The sequence below is a fragment of the Suricata suricatta genome, chromosome 8 (genome assembly GCF_006229205.1).
Source record: "Suricata suricatta isolate VVHF042 chromosome 8, meerkat_22Aug2017_6uvM2_HiC, whole genome shotgun sequence".
NCBI classification, from domain to species: domain Eukaryota; kingdom Metazoa; phylum Chordata; class Mammalia; order Carnivora; family Herpestidae; genus Suricata; species Suricata suricatta.
The window spans coordinates 102,221,470-102,245,140 of NC_043707.1; the positions used below are offsets into that span (position 1 = coordinate 102,221,470).

General features: G+C 38.0%; 1 protein-coding gene across 1 annotated transcript in view; it reads left to right on the forward strand.

The window, feature by feature from the left end:
* The first annotated feature begins 6 nt into the window (after nucleotides 1-6).
* The window catches only part of FAF1 (Fas associated factor 1), a 474,908-nt gene continuing 451,243 nt past the window's right edge, over nucleotides 7-23,671 (forward strand). Inside the window, exon 1 of the mRNA XM_029946447.1 lies at nucleotides 7-103. Coding sequence (XP_029802307.1) covers nucleotides 59-103 — 45 coding nt within the window. The 5' untranslated portion in view covers nucleotides 7-58. The remainder of the gene's footprint in view (nucleotides 104-23,671) is intronic.

Genomic DNA, 23,671 nt, shown 5'->3' on the forward strand with positions numbered 1-23,671 from the left:
GCAGTTTCCCTCCCAGGTGCGCGCTTCGCTCCCGGAGCCGCGGAACTCGGCGGCCGCCATGGCGTCCAACATGGACCGGGAGATGATCCTGGCGGATTTTCAGGTGAAGTATCTGGCCCTGTGCCTCTTCCACCTTCAACCTCCTGGGTTCCTGGTGACAGAAGGGTTGCCTCTTCTCTGGGTTTGTTTGAGCACTGCAGTGGTGTGTGGTTTGGGCTTTTGTATGGTACGTGGCGCGCGTGTGTGTTTGTGTGTGTGTGTGTGTGTGTATGCGTGTTGTACCATCCGGAAACGTGTGTGTGGTGTGGTGAACCATCCGGGAACGTGCACTTCATATACTGGGTTGGGTGTTATATACGGATTTGTTGGGTGAGGGGTGTTAATAATACTTAGTTTAGTATATGTGTGTGGACTGTGTAATGTTTCCTGTAGTATGTGAAGAATGGGTAGAATTTGGGGGTATTCAGTGTGGGGCTTTTAAGTATGGGGTATTTTGGGTCAGGAGTTTCGGTTTGTTCCTTGAGAGTGTGTTGTATGATGTGTGGGTGTGGAGAGCGTGGTGTTGTGGGTGTGGTGTGTTAAGAGGAGAGTAAAAATAAGGAGGAGGAGTACGAGGTGGTGAAGGTAGTGGTGAGGGTATGGTCTTTCTCCCTGAAAATGAGAGACCTGAGACTTTATGCCTTGTTGGAATCTTTGGAGGGTGTGAAGATAAGGAGGAGGCAAATAGTATATGCCAAAGTATCTTTGCAGTGAATTCATAAGCTTAATAAATCACCAATTCATTTTTGTGGATTCCCCTCTCCTACAGATTTGAATTGTTTGATTGATGTCCTAAATCTGGGAATAATTTAAAGGATAAGCAAAGGTTATTCCTTTACTTAGCCCAACTATAGTTACTCTAAAATAGAAGTATCTCAGGAAGGCCCTTTGAAAGTAGAGTTGTATCTCATCATGAAAGACTTGAGGTTAGAGCTAATACCCTGTGAACACTATTTTTGATGTTTCATGAAAAAAATTATTGTAGTGAGATATTTTTAACCAGTCATTTTGGGATTAATTTAGAAGCAACTGTTATGTATAGACAGACTTTTCTTTCTGTAATACTGTCATCGTTGCACATCATGGTCTAACCCTAGCATAGAAGGTGTTATTTTTTTTAATGTTTTTATTTATTTTTGAGAGCGAGTGAGCACCCGAGCATGAGGGAGGAGAGGTAGAGAGAGAGAGGGGAAACACAGAATCTGAAGCAGGCTCCAGGCTGTCAGCACAGAGCCTGATGCGGGACCTGAACTCACAACTGCAAGATCATGACCTCAGCTGAAGTGGGACGCTCAACCAACTGAGCCACCCAGGCGCCACAAGCAGTATTTTTTCTTAATGATTATTTGTTGGGCTTCTCTTCTCCCTCTTTCTCTGATTTTTAAAAAGTTCCTTATTTTTACAACTTAATATTGTAATGGCCATTTCCAGGGTTTGTTTATCTTATCTGGCGTTATCAGATTTATTGGGAATATGGATGTATCTATATTTGATTATACTGTAACTTCCAAACTCAGAAAGAAGTGTTCTGAAAATAAAAGTTGACCACAAGATTTTGGGGTTTTGTATGATTAGCATGGCCTAGGATTTTTTTTTGTCTCAGTCTTTTATTTTCTTTTTCTTTTTTTCATTCTCCAATCTTTTATTTAATGTGGAATATGGTTGTATGAAAAAGGACTCTATTTCTAGGAGTAGTTTATCCTGTTATAAAATTGTTATGTTCTGAGGTGCCTGGGTGGCTCAGTGGATTTGGCATTGACTCTTGATTTCGTCTCTGGTCATGAGCTTATAGTTCATAAGATCAAACCCGGTGCACCTCTGTGCTAACAGCTTGGAGCCTGCTTGAGATTCTGTGTACCTCTTTCTCTGCCCCTCTGCTGCCCCCACCTCCCCCCGCCTTAGAATAAATAAGTAAACATTAAAAGAAATAAAATTGGCATGTTCTGGTAGAAATGGGTTTAGACAATTTAGAGTAGTTTACCCCATTAAAAGCTTTAAGGTAAGAATAACTTTGTTGAGATGTCGCCAAACTTTTTACTTCCTCTGACAGCTTATAGCTGCTTGTTCTCTTATTATTTATGACAGTTATTATGCTTACTATGAACCTTATACTGGCCAAAAGTAGGATATTTAGGATTCTTGTACTCAAAGATGTTCTGACACACATTTGGGATTTAATTTTCATTACATTAATATGTTCTACCAAGTTTTTCTCTTCAAACCAGTGGCACTGAGGTGAACAGTTGTTTACAAAATGGGAAAAAGCTATGGCATTCTCAGTGTTTGCCAGATGTTGAAGATTTCTTTCATATTGTCAAGTAGATAAGAACATTATTGGTAGAATAAAAATTATTTAGAAACTATATACATATTGAGCACATTAGCCTTTTATTTTTTAAATTTTTAAAATGTTTTTATTTATTTTTGAGAGACAGAGAGAGACAGCGTGAGCAGGGGAGGGTCAGAGAGAGAGGGATACAGAATCTGAAGCAGGCTCCAGACTCTGAGCTAGCTGTCAGCACAGAGCCCGACATGGGGCTCAAACCCACAAACTGTGAGATCATGACCTGAGGCAAAGTCAGACGCTTAACCAACTGAGCCACCCAGGCACCCCCACATTAGCCTTTTATATTAATAAGAACCTCATATTCCTCTCACAAATGATGATTAGATCAGTTTGCTCTTGTGGACTTAATTTAAAAGTCAATTATTCCTATTTTTTTATATTAATAAACTTTTCATAGGGGTAACTTAAAAACTAACATTGATCTAGTTATCAGAAACTAGGTCATTTTATTTATTTTTTAAAAATATTTTTTAATGTTTTATTTATTTTTGATACAAAGAGACAGAGCATGAGAGGGGGAGGGGCAGAGAGAGAAGGAGACACAGAACTGGAAGCAGGCTCCAGGCTCTGAGCTAGCTGTCAGCACAGAGCCTGACGCAAGGCTCAAACCCACCAACGTGAGATCTGACCTGAGCTGAAGTCGGAGGCTTAACCAACTGAGCCACCCAGGCGCCCCAGAAACTAGGTAATTTTAAAGATTGCAGTTCAAGTTGTATAATGTAGATATTTGGAAGGTGCTGGTTTCTTCTGTAACTGTGCAAATCAGTTTCTCCACCCAAAAGTGAACATATGACCATGAAATTAATAGTAATTTTGAGAGCTCAGTGCTGCCTTTGTAGAAAGGAACATGATTTTTAAAAAATGTTTGTTTATTTAGATAGCATGAACGAGTACCTGAGTGTGTGGGATATGAGAGAGGGGGAGAGAGAATCTCAAACAGTCTCCATGCTGTTAGCACAGAGCCCAACATGGGTTGATCCCATGAGGTCCAAAATCAAGAGTTGGGCACTTAAGGGACTGAGCCACCCAGGCACCCCTACAGGTGCACTCCTTAATTCCCATCACCTATTTAACCCATCTTCCCACTGGCAACCATCAGTCTGTTCTCTATAGTTTAATGTCTGCTAATTGGTTTGCCCCCATTTTACTCCTTTTTTGAGAAAGGGACAGTATTTTTTATTTACTTTTTATTATTTATTTATTTTATTTTAGAGAGAGAATGTGAGCAGGGGAGAAGGGAAGAGAGAGAAAGAGAGAGAGAGAGAGAGAGAGAGAGAGAGAGAGAGAGAGAGAGAGAGAGAGAGAGACACTATCAAGCAGGGGGAGGCTCAATCCCATGACCCTGGATCATGATCTGAGCCGAGACCAAGAGTTGGATGCTCAACCAACTGAACCACCCAGGCACCCCTCAATTAGAAATTTTTAAAAATTGTGGTGCAATACACATAACACAAATTTTACCATCTTAACTTGCCATTTTAAGTGTCCAGTTCAGTGACATCAAATACATTCACATTGTTGTGCAACCATCACCACCACCCATCTCTAGAAATCTTTTTATCTTGCAAAATTGTAACATTAACCATTAAACAGTAACTTCCCATTTTTCTGAACTCCGTTCCCTGGCAGCTACCATTCTGTTTTCTGTCTATGAATGTGAGTTTTCTAGGTACCTCATCAGTGGAATCACACAGTATTTATCCTTTTGTAGTTGGCTTATTTTACTTAGCATGAAGTTTCCAACATTCATCCAGGTAGTAGTAAGTGTCAGGATTTCCTTTATTTTTAAAAAGGCTGACTACTGTTCCGCTGTATGTATATACAGCAGTACTCCATCATCTGTGGTTTTGCTTTTCATGGTTTCACTTACCCTTGGTCAGCTGTCATCTGGAAGTAGATGATCCTCCTGATGCATAATCAGCAGGTCAGTAGTAGCCGAATGCTCCACCACAATGCCTGGGTCATTCACCTCACTTTACCTCATCATGTAGGCATTTTATCATGTCACATCATCAAAGAAGAAAGGTGAGTACAATAAAATACGAGATTTTGAGAGATCATATTCACATAACTTTTATTACAATATATAATATTGCTAAGATTATTCTATTATGGTTATTAATCTCTTACTGTGCTGAATTTATAAATTAAACTTTATCATAGGTACGTATGTATAGGAAAAAACATAATGTATATAGGGTTTGGTACTCTCCTCAGTTTCATGCATCCATTGGGAATCCTTGGGACATAACCCTTGTGGATTATGGGGAACTGCTGAACCATATTTTGTTTACTCATTTATCTGTCAGTGGACACTTCTGTCCCATGTTTTGAGTATTGTGAATCATTAGTGTACAATTATCTGTTTGAATCTGTCTTTTCTATTCTTTTAGATATATATCCAGAAGTAGAATTACTGGATCATATGGTATTTCTATTTCTAATTTATTTGAGGGACAGCCATATTGTTATCCACAGTGTCTCATCACGAAAAGCTTGAATGGTGAGAATGACAGCATCATGTTTAATGAATTATTTGTAAATTCATCTCTGGGCAAGTGAGTTTAGAATTTGGAATAGTCCAAAAAAATCAATTTTAAATGTAAATAGTGTTAGTATAGTATATTACTAGTAAAGGAATGAAAGATAGTACACCTACAGTTTTGGCTGGCCAGAACTAGGAGGGGATGTAAAGGAATTTCCTGGGTTTAAAAAACAGGCAGGCATTAATAAATAAGGACAGTTTTTTTTTTTCTTCCTTAATGTCTGTTTTATAACAAAGAGATGCATTCAGGTAAAAGTTCCAGATCCTGTTCTTTTTGTAGTTGTAGAATTCTTTGCCCTTTTTTTTTTTTTAAATGTTGAGTTGTAGAGTAAATATCATTTGATCAAACAAATTTTTGAGATGTATTTGGCTTACTTACAGATGTGAAAAAGCTATCCAAATGGAATTGCAGTTGCTATCAAATACTGAAATTTTAGTAATGTTACTTATGTTTTATTTTGGGTCTATCTGAACAACAAAAAAAAATCTTCCCTTTCCCCTTTTAACCTTTTAATTAATGAAATGGTAATTTCTTTTTTCTCTAAGGTACATTTTTATAACATAATTTTTCTTTGGGAACAAAATGGGTGCTATACCGACTTAGATTAGTCTCACATGTTGGTTTCATATATTTTTCTACTTATATTTCTCTGTTACTATATAATATAGAGATGTAGGTCATATATAACTTTACTCAAGTCAAGGAAAAAAAAGGAACAATTTTCACTAATAGTGGTATCTTTTATTAAGAAACCAAACTCTATCCAGGTGCCTGGGTGGCTTAATCCGTTAACTGTCTGACTCCTGATTTCTGTTCAGGTCATGATCTCACGGTTTGTGGGATTGAACACTGCGTGGGGCTCTGTGCTGATAGCATAGATCCTGTTTGGGATTCTTCCTACCCCCTACTCATCCATTCTCATGCTCCTTCTCAACATGAATAAACGTTAAAAAATAAACAAAACCTTATATGCCATGCTAAGAAAATATTTTTTCTGAACCTATTTCCAGTGGTCACAGAGGGAGTGTTTCTTTTCTAATTTGGCTTGATTTTGATGTTACTTTCAGTTGTTTCCTGGATGACGTAGTTGTGTTTTTGTTTTTCTCTCCTGGTCTTTCAAACTAGAGATGCCTTTGCTGCCTAGATTGCTTTATGCATTTTCATAATTGGACTGTCACTATGGACTTTTAAGTTTTTATTTGTTGGCTTCTCTTGGAAGCATGAACTCTCCCATAACACTATCAGTAAGTCACTTGAAATTAGTTTCTGCACCTTCATAACATTTTTTCCTTTTAAATGAAGCTGTGAATCTTCTACAAAAAGGAGATGCCAGAGTGTGCAAGTAGAAATGGTATTGATCCACATGGATAGGTGTCCTTTATGATGTTGTGGATTAGGGACCAAACTATGTATCCATGGAACATCATATTTATTTCCTGGGAGGTTGCTGTAGGCAGGAGATTGACTACCGTGGCAGAAAGTAGTCTTATTATTGTCCTTTCTTTCTTTTCTCCACTGTCTCTACTCATTAGATATACGAGGCATGTTGTATTTGTGTTTGGATTGTTGGTCATTGGGAAAATAAGGTTTTGGCATGTAGAATAAAGTTTAGTAGTAGATAAGAGCATGGAGTCTGAGGTCAGATTGTTTGGATTTAAATCACAGCTCTGCAACTCACTTATCTTGTCATCTTTGACTAATCACTTCATGCTTCTGCCTCAGTTTCCTCATATGAAAAATGAGTCAATGCTTGTAAAGTGATTAGAACAGGTGTCTGATGTAGAAGGAGTTCATTAAGTTTTAGTTGTTTTCATTTTATTTTTAAATCTTTACTTATTTATTTTGAGAAAGAATGAGAGAAGAGAGAGCATGGATGGGGGAGGAGCAGAGAGAGAGGGAGAGAGAGAATGTCAAGCAGGCTCCACTGGTATTGAGCCCAATGCAGGGCTTGGTCTCATGTGAGATCATGACCTGAGCCAAAATCAAGAGTCAGATGCTTAACGGACTGAGCCACCCAGGTGCCCCGTTATTTTCATTTTTGATAATTTAAAAGTATACGCTTGTTCTCTGCAGGGGACTTCAGAAATCATCAATTTCCAGCTTCTCATTTTTCCTTTTGTGGAAATTGAGATCAGAAAAAGGAAGTGACTGGTCCAAGTTCATGGGTTGGTTTGAAACAAAGATTTTATCCAGGCACACATAAGAGTGTTTATTTTTTAGTTTAATGTGGCAGATGGCTTGACTTTTAGAGGAAAACAAGACTCACCATTCAGAAATTTCTCCAAATGATAAAATTTACATACAAAATGAATTAATAGTACCTGGTATATAATAGATATGCCAAAAGGGCAGAAGTGAGGATGGGCCTGGCACTTTGATTGTTCCTAGACTAGAACTCATTCCAGTCTATTGCCATGCCTCTAAGTTTACAGGTGGTCAGAAGCCATGTGATAAAGAGCCTTTAGATTTGTTGAGTGGGATTGGGTTGATGCCTGTTGTTTTTTAGACTGGGTTTATGAACTTTGTAGATCAGGGGTCAGGAAACTATAGCCTATAAGCTGGCTGCCTGTTTTTATACATAAAGATTTATTGGAATACAGCCATAGCATTTATTGTTTGTGACTGCTTTCTTGTTGCAATGACAGAGGTAAGCAGTTGAGTCAGAGACATCATGGCCCACAGGCCTAAAATATTTACTATCTGGACCTTTAAGATAAAGTTATTTCACTCCCCTCCCCCGACCATGAAACCAATACTATTCTTTCCAGGTTTTAGTACTGCAAAGTGCTAGAACATTTGAATGCTTCACAAGCAGCATTATATGGTTGTACGCCTCTCTAGGAAGCATTTGTTAGAACATTGCACTTAGGCAGACTAGAGCTCTGGTTTTTTGCTGTTTTGTTTTTTTGTTGTCATTTGTTGTTGTTGTTGTTTTGGCTTTGGTTCTTTGAACAAGTCATTTATCTTTTCTGGGTTTGAGTTACCCAGTCTATGAAATGAAGATTTGTCTAGAGCAATGTCTACCTGAAAACAGGACTGGACTAGATTAGGTATTCATATAGAGTCAGGACAATCAGTTGCCAGCAGCTGGGGTTGAGGACATTCAGTTATAATGTAGGCAGTTGATCTGGATTAGGGATTAGCAAACTACATCCTGAGTGCCAGACTACCACCTGTTTTTGTCAGTAAAGTTTTATTGGAAGGCAGTCATGCATATTTATTTACATATTGTCTCTGACCACTTTTGCCCATCAATGGCAAAGTTGATTAGTTGGTTGCTTGGCCTGCAAAGCCCAAAATATTAACCCTGCCCCTTACAGGGAAGTTTGCTGATCCTTGACCTAGATTAGTGGTGTTCAGCTGTGGATGATTTCCCCACAGGGGACATTAGGCTTTGTCTAGAGACATTTCTGATTGTCACAACTAGAGGGTGCCCCTGGCATTTAGTGGGTAGAGGCCAGGAATGCTGCTAAACATTCTGCACAAGGTGTCTCTTCACAATGAAGAATTTTCCACCTTAAAATGCCTTTAGTGCTGAAAAACCTTGATCTAAATCACGGATTCTTGGACTTCGATTTGCGTAAGAGTAACCTGGAAGGCTTGTTAAACCTAAGGTTGTTGTACCCCAAGTTTCTGATTGAGTGCATTCTATGTAAGGCCTGAAAATTTGTGTTTCTATCAGGTTCCCAGGTTATGCTGATACTGATGATCCAAGATTTACACTTGGGACTTTATATATTTTTTATTAAAAATTTTTTTTAACATTTATTTATTTTTGAGAGACAGAGAGAGACAGATCATGAGCAGGGGAGGGGCAGAGAGAGAGACACATACAGAATCGGAAGCAGGCTCCAGGCTCTGAGCTGTTAGCACAGAGCCTGACGCAGGGCTCAAACCCATGAACTGTGAGATCATGATCTGAGCCGAAGTCAGACGCTCAACCAACTGAGCCACCCAGGCACACCAGAACAACTGATCTAGATAACTTTAGAAGTTACATCCATTCTCGGGACTTTTTTGATTTTGTGATCTTAAGTACTGTTGCATTCTTATGACATAGGAAAATAGAGTATTTTATATATATTAGATGCTCACAGTAGAATGTGCTGTTGTTTAATGGCTCCATATACCCCACCCTGCTTACCCCCTCCAACCAATTGAACTCTACATTCACTGTGGGGATGATTTCATGACCCTGAGATCAAGAGTTGTATGCTCTACAACTGAGTCAGGTACCCCAGACTCCATGCCTTTCTACCCTATTTTTTGTGGCCCTTTGGAAAACTTCTGTTTATCTCTTAAAACCTATTGACTGCCTTTTGCTTATAGCATCAGTACCCTGTGCCCAGTTTTAGGGTTAATCGTTTTGTCTTATGTATGTTTCTCTTTTGAGTCTTCTGCCAGATTGTTGGTAATCACTTTACTTGTTTTTTTCTGCTGCTGTCAGCTCTTCGACTGAACAACTGCTTTGGTCTTAACTGTCTTTTCCTACAATATCTATAAGAGGTACTCAGTGACTATTTTTTGAAGGAATATTATGAATGTTAGCTGTTATAGTACAAATTGAGTAGAATTGTAAGTTTGTATGTATAGTTGACCCTTGAACAATGCAGGGGTTTGGGGCACCAACCTGCCGTGCAGTTGAAAATCCATGTGTAATTTTGACTTCCCCCAAATTTAATTGCTAATAGCCTTTAAACTGGAAGCCTTATTGATAACATAAACAGTTAACACATTTTATATGTTGTATTTTTACAATAAAGCAAGCAAGAGAAGATGTTATTAAGAAAATCATAAGGAAGAGAAAATATACAGTACTGTACTGGATTGAAAAAAATCCAAGTGTAAAAGTGGACTCACATAGTTAAAATACGTGGTTTTCAAGGGTCAGCTATATTTTTAAGTATCTACCATTTATTGAAATGATTTTGAATAATAAAATTTGTCATTGAAAGAATAAAAATTGGCCTGTTTTATTGAATTGAGGATTATAATTTTTAAAGTGACCCATTATAGAGAAATACAAAGCACCTCTCTTCTGGTTTAGCTTTTAAAAGGGCTCAGTAAGGAAATATGGCAAAATATCGAGCTTGAGGTCAATAACTTCAAGAAATTTGAATGGTGTTATTGAACTATGCGTCAATCACTCTTTTTTTTTTTAAAGGTTTTTTTTTTCCTTTTTAAGTAATCTCTACACCCAGCGTGGGGCTTGAACTCATGGCCTTGAGATTAAGAGTTGCATGCTCCAAGACTGAGCCAACCAGGTGCCCCAATCACTCTTCTTAATTATGTTTTCATTTTCAAACTGGTAGAGATTTAAATATCAAATCAAAATTATTACCCTTTTAAATCATTAGTCATTGGCTTTAAGGTGAGTTAGAGATAATTTTAAGAAGCAATTTGGTAACAACAGAATAATCGTACCTGTCTTTATACTTATTTGTTGTTATAGAGGAATAATTGAGGTAGGAAGGATGTGATGTCAAGTTGTGGTAAAGAAAAGCTGAAAGTTTTTCAGGTTATATGTACCTTAATGGTTTTAGAGTTAGGTTTCAGCCACCTGTTTTTTTCCCCCCTGTAATTACCCTGGTTCCCTGGACTCTTTAATGATTCAGCTGTAGTAGTATAATGTTAATGATAGGAAAGTTTTGTCTCTTGTGCCCTCCCGGGTCCCCACCTTCTTTCTTACAAGGGAAAAATAGTGGTTGAACTTGTGGTTTTTTGTTTAAAAATTTTTTCATGTTTATTTATTTTTGAGAGAGAGAGTGAGTGTGAGTGGGAAAGGGGCAGAGGGAGAGGGAGACATAGAATCTGAAGCAGGCTCCAGGCTTCAAGCTGTCAGTCCCAACATAGGGTTTGAACTCACGAACTGTGAGATCATGACCTGAGCTGAAGTCAAATGCTTAACTAATTGAGCCACCCAGGTGCCCTGAACTTGTGTTTTTAAATATAATTATAGGGGGAAGCCTGGGGAGATTGGTCAGTAGAGCATGTGACTCTTGACCTCAGGAGTTTGAGTCCCATGTTGGGTGTGGAGCATACTTTAAAAAAGTTATTTTTAATTAAATATATTTTATTATAAATTTATAATTTATATATAAAAATTTTTTAGTTATGGTCCTTTGACATGTAATAAAGTGAGGTGGAGACACAATTGAACACTCTTATTTTAGGTTTAATGGGGGAGGAATAACATTAGTATCTAGCTTTTGGTTGCTTTGTATGTACCAGATACTGTGCTAGGCTTTTAACAGCTAAATTCTATAATGACGTTTTTGGGATCCATTGATATAATTCTCCATGCTTTCTGTATGTCTTGTGATCAGAGACGCTGACTGCTTTTGTTTCTCCTCTCTTTTCAAGGATGTTTGTATAGTGAGCTGCCTTGAAAGACAGAGATAGTGTCTCCCTCTGAAACAAAGGGTAGGCATGCATACCCTTTGCATTTTGAAAGATTTGGGTTTTCTAGGCTCTGAGTTCCTCTTCTAGTGCAATCTATTGTGTACAGGTATGACTTGGCCTACTTTGTGTTGCACTGTGGGAAATGGGCCTGGGGATTGCATAAGAAAATGCTGATATTCTGACTATGAATATTGTCATGAGTCATAAAGTTCATTGTCTCCAACTCAGGAGTTTAGGTCTTCTACCCGGATCAATGAAACTGGCAGGCTAACTTGTTAGCTTGCAAGTAGGGTAAAAAATACCAGATCTTTCACTGCTTTGATAGTTTTGGCAACAAGGAAGGTATATTGACAGACATGTGGCTTTCTGGAAGAGGAAGGGTGAGGGCCTCATGGGCTGGTTAACAGAATTTGAGGGGATTCTATGGGGATTCATGCTGAACATGTTGACCAAATTGTTAAGTGTTTCTCTACTTTATTGCCTGTTAATGAGGAAGAATTAGGGAGGTGGTTGCAGACTGAGTACCAGGAAGTAGGTTCAAAGACAGCTGCCTAAACATTCTTCTGGTTGTTGCTAACTCTTAACCACCCTCAAGTCTCCTCTTTGGTAGAGGGAATTTTTTTCACAAGTCTCTTAGATTCAGAGTCAGACTCCCTCCACCCCGTGTCTTGCCTGAGCAGAAGGCTCTGCTTCATTTTAGACAACACTTACAGGCCTGTGTACACCTACCCTAAAGTGTGAAAGGAGGTAAATTTGCAACCTCGTGGGCATGAAGCAAAGCTGTTAGAATTTTCACTGGTTTGTCTGAGAGATAAGAGGATGAGGGTACATAATGTCTTATGGCTCAGCCCTTCCTTTGGAGTAATATTTATTCCCCCCTTCATTGTCTAAAGCAAAGCCACTGATTCAGTGGGGTCCTCAATTCATAGAGGTTTCCTTAAACCTGGGCCTAGTTTACCAGTGGTTCAGCCAAGCTGAAACTGATTGTGTCTGCTTGTCTCCTGGGGCTGTTCAGCCTCTCTGTACCAGCTATGCAGATTGATAGTGGATGTGATTGCTGTGTTCAGTGGATAGAATTCAAGGCTGTGCTTTTTTAAATTTTAATTTTTTAATTTTATTTTAAAAGAGAGCGTGAGCTGGGGAGAGGGACAGAGAGATGGAATCTTAAACATGCTGCATGCTCAGTGTGGAGCCTAATGTGGGGCTCAATCCCATGACCCTGGGATCATGACCTGAACTGAAGCCAAGATACTCAACTGATTGAGCCACCCAGGTCCTGCACGGCTGTTTTTAAAGCTCTGGCCAGTACTTTCCTTCATGACACTTGTATTTCTACTGCCCCTTGGCCTATTGCCAGTGGCCTACTATTTGGTCTGCCCCTTGGAAACTATAGACTGGCAGATTAAAGACAGTTCTCTTTGAAGCTGTGAACTATGGAAACAAATTATAGCTACTGATCAAACTGTCTGGATCACTCATGTAGATGCCTACAATAAGGGCCTGTTCTCTAATGAAGTCCCCTGGAGTCAAGCTTCTGATTAAGCCTGCACTGCCCAGAGCTATCATTGTTGTCTGGATCCATCCATCACATTAGATGTCATAACACATCAGCTATCATAAACTGGGTATAGATTTAAGGACTGTGTATTTCTGATGCAGAGGATAGCATTGCATGCTATACTTGTGACTCCTCCCAAAAGTTGACCTGCTTGTCACATAATAAGAGAAGCCATATTTCATGAGATGTGGCTTGTGCTTGTTTTTGGCAGTTTTAATACACTGGAACTTTGACCTCACATTCAGAAGTACTAGTGCTGTTTCACTTCTGTTGGTTATGGTGTTACTGTTCTATTCCAGTTGGCTGACTGGCCACACAATTTTGGCCTGTGAAGCTAACCTGTGTTATGCTTTTGGGCTTTCTGGGCCATTTGCAGTTGCAGTTGACATTGGTGCACTTTTTATCTCAAAAGCCTCTCAATAGTGAACTTGATAGTCAAGATATTTGAGGGACCTTTCATGCTCCCTACCATCCACAGGCATCTGGTATGTGGATAAATGTAGAACATAGAAACATCTTTTTCCTTTAGGCTGATGAATACATCTATGCCCAAAAAGGGATCATTTTAACTTGGCCACTTCATGGGTAATGATTGGGGTAGATGGGGTGAGAGGTTTATAGCCTTGTTTGGAAAATTCACATTCTATCCTATTTCTGGGCACGGAACTTCTTTTTTTCTCCTAGCTGCCATGTAGTGCCAGCTTGTTGGTATACTATGTGACCACTTGCCAAAAGGTGGTGTCCTACGGAATTCAAACTTAATTGTTCAGCCACCTGGATTTTCATGTTGAGTTGACATGGTCCTAGATCATAAGGATAATGACTGCTGGTTGAGTACACTGCTTGCTGAGTTCCCCTACAATGGTCCATGTGGGTCAGCAGAGACTATAAGTTGGTTTCTGTAGGTTTAATAAAAATTCCCTTGACTGTCTCATACCTGACATTTCTAGGAGAAAGTCCTGAGTATGAGTAGGAGATGATTGGGAAAAAGATAAAATTATAGCTACTGGAATGGAGCATACTGATTGTGTGGCAGTGGAGGGAAAGCAACAATCTTGACACCCAGGGAAGGAACACCTTAGACTCTAGAAACTTTGGGGAAGGGAGGGACATTCATAACCACACTTAAAGCTTTCCTTATGAAGGAAAATATCCTGGTGCTGCTCTTCTAAACTTTTTCTGGCACGTTAAATTTAATTGACTGCTGAGTGCGCTATCCTCCATTGGACTGCTCAGGTCTAATCATTTGATTGTCATTCCCTTTAATCTTACCGGAAAATCTACTGGAAAAAGCAGGGGTTGCCCCAGCACCTATACCTTCCATGCAAAACGCCTGTCGGTACCTCCTCATGCCTACCCACTCCCATTCCATAGCCTTCTCTCAGAGATTCTATGAGGCAGATTACTGGTGGCCTGGACAATTGGGACAGTTTGGACTGACTGCTCTAATTCAGTCCTTTCAAAAATAAGGATTAGACTCAGTTACCCAAACTGAATTTGGGAACTCTAGGCCTGACACCTGGCTGGGAGGTCATGTTGGGACTCAGGTTTGACTGTGTCTCTCAGACTAATGTAGGTCCCACTTGGAATTGTAAACAACCCATGTTTTCTAGGAAACTATCTCTGCCCTCATGATTGAATTTCTTCTTTAACATACCTCCCTCCTAAAAATATGGACTCTTGCACTTTTGAGTGTTTAACAGAACACGACCAGTAGATTTTATAGCCTTCGGTTAACTATGAGGTCTCTCTAACCTGATACTATCCTTGATTTCTTGGGGAAGCTTCCCAGAGTCATAACCAATTTGTTATTTATGCACATCCCATAGACAGTTATCTCTATGAGGGAATTACTCAAGTAGAATAGGTAGTTCAGAATTTGTTCCTAACTTTTTAGCTGATATAATCAGTGATATACCCTGGCCCTGGAAAGCATTCAGATTAGCCTCAACTCACCAGCATTGTTATGGATGATATTGCTGTAGATTTCTTCCTTGTAGGCTAAAGCAGAGTCTATATAATTGTTAATACATTCTCTTGTTCCTGGCTTAATGCTGTGGGCCAAGTGGAAAAGTTCACGTAGAACTTTAGGGAGAGAGCTGCCAGACTTTCTGAGGTAGACCCTGATGTTCTTTGGGATTTCTTCAACTTATTTGGGGGTAGGTCTCTGAGAAACATGGTTGAAATCAATTCTGAAGGTTAATCTTACCCTGGTGCCTGTTGATAGCTAAGTTTAATTAAATGCTGTATGAAACAAATTGAATGGATTTAGTACCAACCTCTTGTCAGTCAGAATAATCAGAGTGGCTGTTACAATCATATACTCATGAGAAACTTTGTCAGCAGCCAAGATGCTTAGAAGTGAAAGAGACAAGGCTCTGTGCCTCATATATTGGCACATCTTATGAATAGAGACACAGATTGTTCTGAACTATCTTTTAAGGGGTATTGCATTGTGATCAGCTTAGATAATGTCTCCTTCTGTACCAAAGGGCAAGTTGCTTACAGCTTGGGAGATAAAGACACTTTTCCCCTCCATAGTGAAAGTGTCCATGCTCACTGCCCATTATAAAAGATTAATGTTCCCTAAGCTCAGGGTTCCTCTCTTTATTGCAATCTACTGCATGTGCAGATGTCACCTGGCCTACTCTGTATCACCATGTGAGAAATGGGACTTGGGAACCCACGTAAGAAAATGCTGATTATTATGAGTAATAAAGTACGTTATTCTTTTTTTTTTAATGTTTTTTATTTACTTTTGAGAGAGAGAGAGAGAGGGAGAGAGAGAGAGAGAGAGAGAGAGGGAGGGAGGGAGGGAGGGAGGTAGTGCGAGCAGGGGAGGGTCAGAGAGAGAGGGAGACACAGAATCTGAAGCAGGCTACAGGCTCTGAGCTAGCTGTCAGCACAGAGCCAGATGCGGAGCTCGAACCCACAAACCATGAGATCATGACCTGAGCCGAAGCCGGATGCTTAACTGACTGAGCCACCCAGGTGCCCCTAAAGTACGTTATTCTTGATCTAGGAGTCTTGTGTCTTCCTCTAGCATCTTTGAAATTGTAACATGCTAAATTGTTGGCTTGCAAGTGAGTAAAATATTAGATCCTTCACAGTTCTTACCACCCTATGAACTAGGCAGTCCTTTATTGTACAGATTGATTTTTAGAGATGGTAATTATAGTAACTACTAATGTTTACTCAGTATTACTTTGGCTTATGTGATAAATATTTTACCTGCATTATCCAATCTCATTGAATTATACCATTCAATTTGTGATAGCCATTATTACTATTCCCATTTTATTTTTATTTAAAAAGTTTTTTTTAACATTTTATTAATTTTTGAGAGACAGAGCCAGTGTGATCAGGGGAGGGGTAGAGAGAGAGAGCTTCAGAATCTGAAGCAGGCTCCAGGCTCTGAGCTGTCAGCACAGAGCCTGATGTGGAGCTCAAACCCATGAACTGTGGAATCATGTTCTGAGCAAATCAGATGCTTAACCGACTGAGCCACCCAGGTGCTCCGCCCTGCCCCCCATTTTAAAGATGACAAGTGGAGGTGTAAGGAGATTAAGTAATTACCTAATGGCAGGTAGTCATAACAAGGCTGTGTTTGGGACTCTAGTTTGCTCTACTCCAAAGTCAAGTCTATGATCTAATGTATGCACCTTTCTTAAATGGGTATGCTGGGGAGTACTCAAAGCTACAGAATAAATATCAATGTCTTCTTGTAGCACCAATTTACTAGAATAATTTAAAGACAAATTTGCGTTTTATAAAAATTAAAAAGTTACTATGAAGTAAATATGAAATTTGCATTAATTTTAGATAGACAAATTTAAAAGAAATTATAAGGAAATGGCTTGTTTTTCTTTGCATCGTCTCCTCTCCTGTATTTTTTTCCTCTATCATTATGACTACAACAGTAGAAAAAATTAGTAAGTGCTGTACTTTACAAGGTTGCCTTTAAAAGAAAATCAAAGCTGCATCCAGTTATTGTTTTGATTCCTTCATCCTTTTGCAGCTTTGTGAAACACAAAAAGAAGGAAAACAAAGTTTTTCTGGTGTCCCTGGATTTACTGAGACTAATAGAGTGATCAAAAGATGAAAAACTGGTGTTAATTTAAATGACTTCTATTTTGAAGCTGACTGTGGCAGTGGTTGCTCTTAGGATTATTTAGGTACTATTTAGGATTGCTGTTAGGTTGCTGTTAAGATTACTTTAGCAAGAGATTATCCTTTTTCTGCTTTTTTTCTTTTAACTTCACTTTTACATCTACCAGCATCTGTATTGTGTTGGTATGAGTCTGTATTTATGATGTCTATATATAAGATGTGCAGTATACATAATAAAAATGTAAAAATACATTTTGGCCTCATTCTTCTGGGAGTACTGTTAGTTTTGGGCATGTTCCTAAGGTCCCAATAGCGGGACTCGAAACAAAAGTAATGATGTTGAGGCAAAAATGATAGAATTGATTCCAGCCAGGGCAGGCTGGCTCCAAGGTTGAAATAGAGGAACTTTATCTTTTTATTTTATTATTTTATTTTATTTTAAATTCCAGTATAGTTAATCAAGAACTTTGTTTTATACTACATTATTGTTAACTAACTTGGACTTAAATAAACAAACAAAAAATAAAGTACATTGTATTTTAGAAGAGGCAAGCATTATTTAGTGATTACTTTGGAATAAAATAGTAAATACTCTGCCAAAACTGAGTGGAACAGAGAAATACTACATAAGTTATTAGTCTTCCCACTAACACATGCATGAAGAGTATGTAAAGTTACAATGTGGATTATGCCAAAATGAAGTATGTTTTTATTGTTAAGATTAAACATTTAAAAATATTTATTTTTAAGAGAGAGAGAGAAAGAGAGAGAACAAGCGGGGGAGGGGCAGAGAGAGAGGGAAATAAAATTGGAAAGCAGGTCTCAGACTCTGCGCTGTACATGGGGCTCGAACCCATGAACTTTGAGATCATGACCTTAGCCAAAGTCAGATGCTTAGAAGTTGGATGCTTAACTGACTGAGTTACCCAGGCGCCTCAGGATTGAAGATTTTTTAGATCATAAATTCTACCAGTAATCTGGGAGTAATTTAATTTGCACAGATAAAAATATTGATATGCCAAGAAACAACCACATGGTTTCATTCATGTGAGTGAAAGACAGAAAGAGAAAGAGACAGAGGATCCAAAGTGGGCAAGTTCATGACCTAAGCCAAAGTTGGACGCTTAACTGACTGAGCCACTCAGGTGCTCCTCCTCTATTGACTTTTTAACTATGGTTCTATTTATTAGTGGTTGCTCTACAAATTACAATATGTGTCTATAACTTATTAGTCTACCTTGAGTTAATATTACTACATTTTATATAAGAACCTTATAAGAAAGTCCATTTACTTATTTTCTTTCAGCTACTCTTGTCATATATTTTACTTATACATGAAATATAAAATTCCGCAGTGTATTTTTGTGCTAGTCAAATGTTCTTTAAGAAATAATAAAAAGGTGAGGCATCTGGGTGGCTCAGTTCGTTGAACATCTGACTTCGGCTCAAGTTATGATCCTGCTGCTTATGGGTTTGAGTCCTTCATCAGGCTCTGTGCTGACAGCTTGCAGCTTAGTAAAGCCTGGAGCCTGCTTCAGATTCTGTCTCTGTCTCTCTGCCCCTCCCCCTCTCAAGCTCTGTCTGTCTCTCTCAAATATAAATAAAAACATTAAGAAAAGAAATAATAAAAAGGCAAGCATAATTGTTTATATTTACTCACATATATATGTGTGTGTATACACACACACACACACACACACACACACACACACACACACCATATGCAGCACTCTTCACTTCTTCCATAGATCCACATTTCTGTCTGGTATCACTTTTCTTCAGCCTAAGTAACTGCCATTATCATTTCTTATAATGTGTAGGTCTGTTGACAACAAACTCTCATGTTTTCTTTTCCGAAAATGTCTTCATTCTCAATTTTGAAGGATAATTTTGCTACATATAAAATTCTAGTTTGATAATTTTTCTTTCAGTACTGAAAGATATTATTCCATTGTCCCCTGTATTTATTCCATTTTTTCTTATAGGAAGTTAATTACCATTCTTGTCATTGTTCTCTTCATGGAATGTCTTTAAGACTTTCCATCTTTGGTTTTCAGCAATGTGACTACGGTGTGCCTATGTATGACTTCCTTAATATTAATCCTTCTCGATGTCCACAGAGCTTCTTGAATCTTTAAATTATATAAAAATAGCTTTATTCAAATGTTATTAATAGGCTGTGATTGGGAATTTTCATTGTTCGCATTCTGATTTTATTGTTCATCAGCACATTTTAAAAAATGTTTATTCATTTTAGAGAGAGCATGAGTGTGGGAGAGGTGGTGGGGATGCAGAGGATCTGAAGTAGGCTCTGCGCTGACAGCAGTGAGCCTGATGCAGGGCTCAAACTTTTAAACTGTGAGATCATGACCTGAGCTGAAGTCAGTGACCAACCAACTGAGCCACCCAGCACCCTAGTATTATTTTATTTTTAAGTAATCTCTACACCCAGCATGGGGTGCAGACCTAAAACACGAAGATCAAGAGTTGCATGCTCTACTTACTGAGCCAGCCAGGTGCCCTCATCATACATTTTATTCATTTATGTATACATTTTTAACGTTTATTTTGCAAGCGGGGGAGGGGTAGAGAAAGAGGGAGACACAGAATCTGAAGCAGGCTACAGGCTCTGAGCTCTGACCTGTCAGCATGGAGCCCAACATGGGGCTCAAACCCACAAATCGCGAGATCATGACCTGAGCTGAAGTTGGATGCTTAACCAACTGAGCCACCCAATTGCCCCTCATTGTACATTTTAAAGATGCCTCTCTCCTAAAATACTTTAACTATAACCTCAAATTCCTCTAAGTCAGTGTTAACTTACTTGTATTTTGATTAAGGTAAATGCAAAAAGATGAAGTGGCTTAGATTATTGGAGTCCATTCAGAAAAAGATACTGTATTGTAGAGCCTACTGTGAACTCTTTGTATAATAAACTGCATGATGCATGTTATTTGCCTCCTAGAGTTGTAGAATATAAATTACTGATATTTGTTTAGTCTTTTTCCATCATATTTGTAGTTTCTGGACTGAATACTTACAAATTGCAGTTTTTAGGAATGCTATAAAAGAGCGAAGTATTATTCGTTTATTAAAGAATCTTATAAAACGCTAGATATACTTTGTTGTGTGAAGTCCTATGAAGCCTGGGAACAGGAGCTGTATATTTTACCCGCAGTATTTCCAGACACTGTTTAGCCCATGGTAAACAGTCAAATACTTTTTGGAAGTTGTTTTTTTCCAATTATTGTCCCCTAAAAGTCTTGTGTAAAAATTAGTATGTAATGAAATTCACATAAAGATGTGTTAAATGTTTGCTCCCTCTTGTGGTTATAAAGGAGAAGTAAGCTCTTACAATGAATCTTTTCTCTAGTTCTTTTTATTTAAAGATGTACTATAAATAGTGTATAAAATTTATGAAAAATTTTGTCTTTTTGGAGAGATATTAATCCATACACCTTTGTCAACTCAAGTTTTTTAGTGCACAGCAGTCATAAAGATACAGAATTCTTGCTCAAGAAGTATAATTTTTTATTGTCCAGGATAAAGTTTATATATTGTTAAGTCAGAACTTAAGAGCACATTTTGAATATACCTTTTCTGCTTTCCTACATATAAATTATGTGAATGATGAAATAACTTTTTTCTGTTTTAGTTCTAAAACTATTAGTTTAGTTATATATGAGGGTATTACTGAGAATATTATTACCTAATGGTGTTAAACATTCCTTGATTTGATCAAAGTAAAAACAAAAATCTAATTTTATTTTGTCTTCACAGATACTATTTTATTTTATTTTATTTTTTATTGTCAAGTTGGTTTCCATATTTTATTTTATTTTAGAGAGAGTGTGAGCAGGGGAGAGGGGCAGAGGGGGAGTGAGAGAATCACAAGCAGGCTCCACACTCAGTGAGGATCCTGACGCAGGGCTTGATCCCAGACCCTGGGATCATGACCTGATCCAAAATGATGAGTCAGATGCTCAACTGAGTCACCCAGGTGCCCTGCCTTCACAGCTTTTAAATTCAGAACATCTGATTTGTTTTTTGTTTAAGGCATACTATTTTTATTCTAAATAATTATTGCAACTGAGACTATGAGCAGTTGGGCCTTGAGAATGCTTTAACATGTAGAACAATCTTTTTAACACACACACATATATATATCCTTCATGTTCTTTTCTCTGAATGCTTAAAGACTTTCAAATTACTTTGTTAGACCTCTTCATTTTCTGTATACTTCTGTCATTAATAGAAGTTGACTTTCATTTTGGGACTATTTTTAGAATAGAAACAATATTTTCACTATTGCAGAAGAATTGTACTCTATGTGTCAAAGACAAACAGCATGCAGTAAATGTGACTGTAATGTGGATGTTGGACTGTCAGTAGGGCTCATGAGAAAGCTGACTTGCTCCTGAAACCAGTCTAGCTGTAAGCATGATCCAGATCCTCACCTCACCAAAATCATAATTTATCTGTCATTAATTAAAGCAAGCAAACAAAAAACCAAAATGTCGTGGTATAATATTCATAGAACAAAGAACACAAATCGTAAATGTTTCTTGAATTTGTATAAGATGAATACACCCATTAAACCAACAGTCAGGTTAAGAAAACAATATAACTTCAGAAGCCTTCTAGTCATTATCTCCTCATACTCTAGGATAACCCAGTACTTTGAATCTAACATATATGTTAGTTTTGACTTTTTAAACATTATATGCAGGAAATCATACAGTAGGCTTTTAAAAATTTGTTTATTTTTGAGAGAGCGTGTGCATGTGTGGCGGAGGGGCTGAGAGAGAGAGAGAGAGAGAGAGAGAGAGAGAGAGAGAGAGAGAATCCAAGGCCGACTCTGCTTGTGAAGAGCCCGACATGGGGCTTGAGCCCACGAACTGTGAGATAATGGCTTGAACTGAAGTTGGATGCTTAACGAACTAAGCCACCCAGGCGCCCCCCCCCTCCACAATAAAAAAAAAATTGTGGTTAAATATATGTAACAAAATTTATTTTTTAAGCCATTTCTAAGTGTAGAATTCAGTGGCATTAAGTACATTCACATTGTGCACCATCACCACCATCTATCTCTAGAACTTTTTCATTTTCTTGAACTAAAGCTCCCTACCAGTTAAACATTAACTCTTCATACTCCTCTCTCTCCAGTCCTTGACAACCACCATTCTACTTCCTATCTCTGGATTTGACTGTTCTAGCTACTTCATATAAATGGAATCCTTTAATAATTTGTCTCTTTGTGTCTGGCTTATATTAGCATAATGACCTCAAGGTTTATCCATGTTATAGCATGTGTCAGAAATTCCTGCCTTCTTAAGATTGAATAAATTATTGTTTGTATATACCATCTTTTATTTATCTATTCATCTGACAATGGACATTTGGGTTGTTTCCACATTTTGGCTGTTGTGAATAGTGTAGTTGTGAACATGAATGTACAAATGTCTATTCAAGTACCTGCTTTCAGTTCTTTTGGGTATACACCCAAAAGTAAAATTGCTGGATCAAATGGCAATTTTATGTTTAATTTTTTGAGGATATGGTAGGCGTTTGTCATGTTTATTTTGTATTTTGTGACCTTATAATTTCCTACCACTGTAGGAGGTTTTTCTTTTTAAAGAATGCAGGAGATTTTCTCTATACAGTCATTTGTCTGTGATAAAAGATATCTTACCTCCTAACTTAGGACTTTCTTCTTGCTTTATCACATTGGCTGGGATCTCCCATGCAGTGTTGAATAGAACTAACAATAACAAACATTTTTGCCTTGTTCTTAGGAACAATCTTAGGAAGAAAGTACTTGCTCTTTCACTGCGAAGTATAGTGTTAATGTAGGTATTTTACATCGATTCTTTCATCCAGGTAAGGAATATTCTTTTTTTCCTAGTTTGCTAAAATTTTGTTTTATCACAGGTGTTAAATATCATCAGGTACTTAAAATGTTTGTTTAGTTTGAGAGTGTTCAGGCATGATTGGGTGAGGGGCAGAGAGAGAGGGAGAAAGAGAATCCCAAGGAGGCTCTGCAATGTCAATGCAGAGTCAACGAGAACAGATCTCACAAACTGAGATCGTGACCTGAACTGAGATCAAGTTGGCTGCTTAACTGATTGAGCCACCGAGGTGCCCCAGATCCTTTTTTTTGAAGTCTATTTTTTTTAAAGTAATGTCTACAACAAATGTGAGGCTTGAATTCAGAATCCTGAGATCAAGAGTTGCATGTTTTTCCAACTGAGCCAGCCAGGCACCCCATCAGATACTTTTTTTTAATTTAAGTGAGATGATCATATAGATTCTCTCCATTATTTTGTTGTTATGATAAATTACACTGATTTCCTCATGTTAATCACCATTGCTGGAAGAAACCCCACTTTGTCATGATGTGTTATCTTTTTTATAGTATGTGTATATATGTCAATATATATATGTATATACATACACACAAACTCACATGCATATATATATATATATATATATATATATATATATACACATATATTCCTGGACTTGATTTTGTTAATGACTTTTGCATCCATATTTATGAGGAAAATTAGTCTAGACCTGAAGAAAAATTTGGATGTATCTTTTCCATGTCAGTGAAGTGAGTTAGGAGGTCATTGACAATGTATATAAACTACAATAGCACCTTGTGCT